The 7635-nt window shown below is 41.5% G+C and overlaps 2 protein-coding genes across 2 annotated transcripts; both read left to right on the top strand.

The window, feature by feature from the left end:
- The first annotated feature begins 506 nt into the window (after positions 1-506).
- LOC110694904 lies at positions 507-1964 on the top strand. The gene is made up of 2 exons (XM_021872105.1): positions 507-1210; positions 1634-1964. Exons 1-2 carry the CDS (start codon positions 507-509, stop codon positions 1962-1964), a joined length of 1035 nt encoding a protein of 344 aa, XP_021727797.1.
- Positions 1965-1970: 6 nt separating this feature from the next.
- On the top strand, positions 1971-2669 carry LOC110694903. Its single transcript, XM_021872104.1, has 2 exons — positions 1971-2376; positions 2443-2669. Exons 1-2 carry the CDS (start codon positions 1971-1973, stop codon positions 2667-2669), a joined length of 633 nt encoding a protein of 210 aa, XP_021727796.1.
- The last annotated feature ends 4966 nt before the right edge of the window (positions 2670-7635 follow it).

The following is a 7635-nucleotide window of genomic DNA, read 5'->3' as shown; positions in this document are numbered from 1 at the left end:
GGCTACATTTGTAGCCGTGCTACTAATATTTTCATTGAGTTTTGCATGCATAGAGCTCGTGATCGATCCATTGTGCCTTTTGACCCGGAAATCGAAAGGACTCTTTCAAGGAGAAGAATTTCTAGTCGATCCTTTGAATTTAGTTCTTCAAGCGAAGAAGGATTTGAAGAGGAACTAGGCATGGGAGATCAACCAAGAGTTGCTTTGAAAGAATTGGGAATTCCCGGTGCGTACAAGTTTGAGAGTGGAATTGCTCCACCTACAACACCGACGAATGACTTCGAAATTAGGCCGGCTATGATAGCTTTGATCGAAAGGAGACAATATAGCGAAGCTAAGAATGAGAGTCCGTTGAACCATCTCAAGGAGTTCAAAAAGTATTGCAACACTATCAAAGTGAACGGAGTTTCTCAAGAATTCATCCGGCTAAAGTTGTTTCCATTTTCTCTCATAGACCGAGCCTTGGAGTGGTTGGATTAGGAGATAAAGCCAAATTCCCTTCGAACATGGGACAAAGTCACCAAGGAATTCTTGTCCTAATTCTACATTACCCAGAAAATAAAACGGCGGAGGCTAGAGCTTTGATTCAAGGGTTCAAGCAAAGACCTAGTGAAAGCCTCTACGAAGCATGGGAGAATTATAAAGAGTACCAAAGGGAATGTCCCCACCACGGAATTCCAACCTATCAAGTCATTCAAATTTTCTATGGTGGCCTAAGTCCTCAAGGCAAATCATGCCTTGATGGGGGTGTCGGAGGTCCCATAATGAATCGGACGGAAGAGGAAGTGGTGGACATTATAAAGGACGTGGTTAAGTACTATAGAGATTGGCAAGATGGTGAGAGTGATTCAACTAGAAAGAGTGGCTCTTCGGTGTACTCAATAGACCATCTAAATGCGATCAACGACTTATCCTCACAAATGATAAACTTGGGGAAAGAAATGACCGCGATCAAGGCCATGTTGGAAGGCTCCTTTTCTTCTCAAGCTTCAAATTCTCCCTCCCAATTTAAGGGGAGAGGTACCTTTTCTAACTCTCAACCCCCTCCCTCTTCAAATAACATGCCTAGTGGTTGCTTGTTTTGTGATGCATGTGGATCTTATGATCATGACTCTTGTAATTGCCCTCATGCTTCTCCGGAATGTGGTGATGATTTTGATAATAGTGAGAGTGAGCATGTGAATTATGTGTCAAATAATAATGTGCAAAGGTTTGATAATCAAAGAGGTCAATGGAATAGGAATTACCAAAACCAAGGTTATTTTGACAACTATAACCAAGGTGGTGGTTATAGGAACCAAGGGAACCAAAGTTCTCGTGGCAACTATAACAATCAAGGTTATAGTAGTCAAAATCAAAACAAAAATTATGGTAATCAAAACCAAAGTTATGGAAATCATAACCAAGGTAGTGGAAACAATAATCAAGGTTATGGTCAAAATCAAAATAGGGGTAATTGGAACAATCAAGGTAGCGGCAATTTTCAAAATAATTCTCAAAGAGGTCCCCCACCCGGATTTATTCCAAAGACTCAAGGTGAAAATTCCTATTCACAATCTTCTTCTTCTAGGACCAATTTGGAGGAAATAATTGAAAATTAAACTAAGTTGTTGAACACATATATGGCCGTTAGTGACAAGAAGTTCAATGAAATGATGACCCCCAACAAAATACTCGAAAACCAAATTTCTCAACTTTCTAGTGCTTTGAAAGACAAAGCAAGCCCTTCTTCTTTACCTTCCCAACGCCTAGATCCCAAGAAACCCGTGAATGCTATTGTTACAAGGAGTGGTAAGGTTCTTGAGGAGAGATTTCCCAGGAGGAGTGATAACAAGGAGGTCCCCAAGGAAGTTTTGTTTGAGAATGAGGGAAGTAGAGCATATTTAGATGAGATTGTGGTTGAGACACCAAGAGAGGTGAAAGTAGAGAAAGAGATTATGAAACCCAAGCTCATTTATCCCTAAAAATTCATGAGACACAAATTGGATGAGCAATTTGGGAGATATATTGATATTCTCAAACAACTTCACCTTTCTCTACCTTTCACTGATGTGATCAACCAAATGCCTAATTATGCCAAATTCCTCAAAGACATTTTGAGCGGAAAGAGGACTTGGGATGTTGTGGAGACAATCAATTTGAATGAAAATTTTAGTGCGATCATTATCAACAAAATGCCACCCGAGTTGAAAGACCCCAGAAACGTTTCCATCCCTTGTGCTATTAACAAGATGCAATTTGATAATGCCTTATGTGACTTAGGAGCTAGTGTAAGCTTAATTCCATATTCGGTTTATCAAAGACTTGATCTAGGGGAACTCTTACTTTCTAACATTACCTTGCAATTAGCCGATAGGTCAATCAAGTTTCCAAAAGGTAAAGTGGAAGATGTTCCATTCAGGGTTGGGAAGTTTGTGTTCCCGGTGGATTTTGTTGTTTTAGAAATGGATGAAGATGCTACCATTCCAATTATTCTAGGTAGACCCTTTCTTGCTACCTCGGGTGCTATGATAGATGTAAAGTATGCAAAGATTTCCCTTAAGATAGGAGATGAGGTCATAGAATTCGATTTGAATGAAAGCATAAAATATCCAAGTTCTTTTCTTGAAAATTGCAAGATGATTGACTCTCGTAATCATGTTGTGTCTTCCATGCATGAGCACCTCTAACGATGCTCTTGAGAATGTTTTGTTAAACAAAGATAAGCTAGGTGTACCATGCAAGGAGGTAGCATTGTATGAAGATTTGCTTAATGGAAGCATGGAGGAAGGGGATGAACAATTGTGCTTGAGATCTCAAGCCATGAAGCTTTGCAAGCGGCCGCAACAAAAGAAGGTAAAGGTGTGCCTATGGTAGAGCTCAAACCTCTACCATCACACCTTAGGTATGAATTCTTAGGCCCAAATTCCACTTAACCCGTAATTGTTAGTGCATCCTTGAGCGAGAGCCAAGCTCAAGCGTTATGTTGTGTCTTGAGAAAGCACCAAGGTACTTTGGGATATACTATCGATGATCTTAAAGGTATAATCCCCGCTTTGTGTACGCACCACATAACGCTTGAGGAAGGCACCCTTCCTTCTATTGAACGACAAAGAAAGCTACACCCTCAAATGGGAGAGGTGGTGAAAAAAGAGATCACAAAGCTCTTGGATGCGGGAATCATATTCCCCATCTCAAGCTCTAGGTGGGTTTCTCCCGTTCATGTCGTTCCTAAGAAGGGGGGTATGACCGTAGTCAAGAATGAGAGTGGTGATCTCATTCCAACTAGGACGGTCACCGGTTGGAGGATGTGTATAGACTATAGACGTCTAAATACATCCACCAAAAAGGATCACTTTCCCCTTCCATTCATTGATCAAATGTTAGAGAGACTAACAAGGCACAAGTTATATTGCTTCCTTGATGGCTATTCGGGATTTTTCCAAATTCCAATCCACCCCGAAGATCAAGAGAAGAAAACATATACATGCCCCTATGGGACCTTTGCCTATAGGAGAATTCCATTTGGCCTTTGTAATGCCCCCGCAACTTTCCGAAGGTGCATGATGAGCAATTTTGTAGACATGTTGGAGGAAGAAATGGAGGTATTTATGGATGATTTCTCCGTAGGTGGGGTTTCATTTGAAGAGTGCCTAGTTAATCTTGAGAAATGTTTGGCTCGGTGTGTAAAGGTTAATCTTGTCTTGAATTGGGAGAAATGCCATTTCATGGTGGAGGAAGGGATAGTGCTTGGGCATAAGATCTCTCATAAAGGAATAGAGGTGGATAAGGCCAAAATTGAGGTTATTGAGAAGCTTCCACCTCCGGTGAATGTCAAGGGAGTGAGATCATTTTTGGGTCATGCGGGATTCTATAGAAGATTCATAAAGGATTTCTCTCTCATTTCCAAGCCCCTTAATGATCTCCTTCAAAAATATTTTGAGTTCGTTTTTGATGATAAATTCTTGGAAACATTTAATAAATTGAAAAAGGCCCTAATCTCTACCCCCATTGTTCAAGCCCTAAGATGGGATTTACCCTTTGAATTGATGTGTGATGCTAGTGATTGGGCAATTGGAGGTGTTTTGGGACAACGTATGGACAAGAAGCTTTATATGATTTACTATATGTCCAAGACGCTGAATAAGGCCCAAAAGAATTACACAACAACGGAAAAAGAATTCTTAGCCATTGTTCCCTCTTTCGACAAGTTCCGGTGTTATTTTTTGGGTTCCAAGACCATTGTCTTCACGGATCATGCGGCTCTCAAGTATCTCTTTGCCAAGAAAGAGTCCAAGCCAAGGTTGATTCGTTGGGTGCTTGAATTACAAACTTTTGAAATTGAGATTAGGGATAAGAAGGGTGCGAAAAATGTTATGGCGGACCAAATTCATGATGATGGTCTACTAATTGATGATAGAATGCTTGATGATTTCTTGTATGCCATTAAGGTTAAGGATCTCCCATGGTATGCCGACTTAGTGAACTTTCTAGCATGTGGGGAGTTTCCACCTTCTTTCTCCAAGAACCAAAATAAGAAGCTCAAGAGGGAGGCAAGACATTACTTGTGGGATGAACCAATCTTGTATAAACACGGGGTGGAAGGCTTGCTTCGGCGTTGTATCCCGAATAAAGAGGTGCCAAGTGTTCTAAAGATGTGCCATTCGGATCCAAGTGGCGGTCATATGGGCGTTTCAAAAACCACCACTAAGGTTCTTCAATGTGGTTTGTGGTGGCCGCATCTCTTCAAAGATTTATGGATCTTTGTAAAGTCATGCGACCGATGTCAAAGGGTTGGGAATATCTCCAAGAGGATTGAGATGCCTCAACAGCCTATTCTTGAGTTAGACGTGTTCGATGTTTGGGGGATTGACTTCATGGGACCATTCCCATCTTCATATGGTAATCAATTCATACTTGTGGCTGTGGACTATGTTTCTAAATGGGTTGAGGCCATTGCCTCCCCTAGTAATGACCATAAAGTAGTGTTCAAGTTGTTCAACAAAATCATCTTCCTAAGGTTTGGCGTGCCTAAGGCAGTGATAAGCGATAACATATCTCATTTTGTTCACAACGCCTTCCAAAAGATGTTAAGGAAACATGGAGTGCATCAACGGTTTGGCCTTCCATATTATCCTCAATCGAGTGGCCAAGTCGAGGTCTCCAATTGTCAAATAAAGCTCATTCTTGAGAAGACGGTTGCATGGAATAGAATGGATTGGTCGGACAAGTTAGATGATCCTCTTTGGGCTTATAGGACGGATTTCAAGACGCCTATTAGTACCACTCCATATCGCCTTGTCTATAACAAGTCTTGCCATCTCCCGTGGGAGCTTGAACACCGTGCTTTATGGGAAATCAAAAAGATAAAATTTGATTTAGAAAGTGCGGGGGAGAAAAAGTGGTTGGATCTTCATGAGCTAGAGGAGCTTAGAGTTGATGCTTATGACTGTGCTAGCACCTACAAAGCTCGTTCCAAAGAAGCTCATGATAAGCTTATTGAGAAAAAGGAGTTTTGTGTGGGTGATAAAGTCCTCCTCTACCACTCGAGAATGAAGTTATTTCCTGGAAAGCTCATGTAAAAATGGAGTGGTCCTTTCTTGGTGAAAGATGTTTTTGCTAATGGCACCATGGAGATTTCTCCTTTGGATTCCTCATCTTCTTTCAAGGTTAACAGTCATCGGCTTAAGAAATATTTTGATGGAGTGTTTGTTGGTCTTATTCATAAAATGATTCTTTTCAAACCACCTTGAGTGGGGTGGTAAACGTCGAGCTAACGACGTTAAACAAAAGCGCTTACGGGAGGCAACCCGGATTCTCACCTTTACTCTCTTTTCCTTCCTTTCTTTTATTTTTTGGTTTTTTATTGATTTTTGCTCTTACCTTTCCTTGTATTTTTGGTTTGTTTTGTAGGGTGCCTTAATTAATCATATACGGACTAAATGTGTTTGTTGAGGGTGATAAGAGGTTTTAAAGTGCAGGGGAGAGGGCACCCCGCGGGCTTGAAGAGGCCTCGGGTGCCCTTGCTTTGAACAAGTGGAAATCGGATCAGTAGCTCTCCGCGAGCTCTCCGCGGGCGCAGGTGCCTTAGAGAGAGGGCGGGGGAAATTCAAAGAGAGCGCGGCTCATTTTCTAAAATTTGGATCTGGAACTCTCCGTGGTCTCTCCGCGGGCGCGACAATTTTGGAGCGGGCGCGGGAGAATTAGAGAGGGCGCGACCCCTGGTCAGGTATGAAATTTACGGATTTTCCAGAAACTCTCCGCGGTTGCCCTGCGGTCTCTCCGCGGGCGCGGCAATATTGGAGCGGGCGCGGCTTTGTCGAGAGAGGGCGCGGGCATCTGGGTTTTTAGTAGACCCAGTTCCTCTCTCTTTCTCTCTCCTCTCTTATTTTCCCTTTCACTCTTAATTTTCCCCATTCTCTCTCTTCCTCCTCTCATACCCTAACCCCCAAATCATCTCCTTCACTCAATTTTACTCAAATTCACCCTTGTTTTCTCTTAAATTTCCATACAAACTTCATTCATACTCCATTTTCATCAAGTTTTCTCTTCTTTCTCGTGGTTTTCTTTCAAAATTTCGAGTCTACTCGGTTTTGTGCTTGATTTAGGTCTTCGATCTTGGTATACTTCTCACCTTTGTTTTATTTTTGTCAATTTCAATTGATTTTTATGCATTGGTTGTGAGTGACCTTGATTAAGCTTGAGTATGATGTTTTTGGTAGTTTGTATGGAGGTTTTGGAATTATTTTGGATGTTTTTGTGCTTCTTTTTGTGATAGATTGTTAATATTGTTGGTTGTTGTTTGATTTTTGGTTATTTGTTACTTGTAATAGGTACTTTATAGTTTGTGGTGGTTTTGGGTGGTCTAGCGAACGGAGGTTTGTTCACTTTGGTGGTAGTGTTGAATTTGGGTTTTTGTGATTCATTGTGTTGGTTGAGCTTGAAACTATGGATTTGTTGAGGAGAATTAAGAGTAGCTAGAGAAGTTTAAACCAATCCCCCGACCAATCCTCTCGTGGCCAACCTTCAAACACCGAACCCCCTCAAAACCAAACTACTCAAGATAATGCCCCACCTCCTCCTTTACCTGCTCTCAAATTTCATAACCGGGCTAAAAACACCCCTATCTATAATAAAATGAAATCTCGGAAATTTAGACTGTCCCGCATCTATTTTCTCGAGGATATGGAAAAATTGGGTGTTGATGCCGATCTTAACATTTTGCTCCGTAATCTTGGTTTGGATGAGTTTGTAAAGTCATCCCCCCTGAACTTATTTGGAACCATGCATTGAATTTTCCTCCACCTTTGAGTTTAATATGACGGGGGATACCGACTATATCATCTCTTTTCAACTTTTCAATTCCAAGCATACCATGAACCTTGCGGAATTCAACAAAGCCCTTGGTTTCAACCCAAATACCGACATCTTTGATCCCTTGGTTGCCCTTCACAAGACCGAATACAATGAGGTTGCTTGGTGGAGAGCCATATCTAGGAAGAAGTCGTTTGACTATAAGGAATTGCTTGCTAGCGGGATTATTCACCCAGCTCTTCATATTCTCCATCGGATTCTTGGGTATACAGTGTTTAGTAAGCAAGATCTTAGGAAGCTTTCGAGGGAGGAGATCTTGGTTCTTTGGATGGCTACAAGGCA

This window comes from Chenopodium quinoa, unplaced genomic scaffold (genome assembly GCF_001683475.1).
Source record: "Chenopodium quinoa cultivar QQ74 unplaced genomic scaffold, ASM168347v1, whole genome shotgun sequence".
NCBI lineage: Eukaryota > Viridiplantae > Streptophyta > Magnoliopsida > Caryophyllales > Amaranthaceae > Chenopodium > Chenopodium quinoa.
The sequence above is the reverse complement of the archived record's forward strand: the minus strand, read 5'-3'. Positions and strand labels throughout refer to the sequence as shown.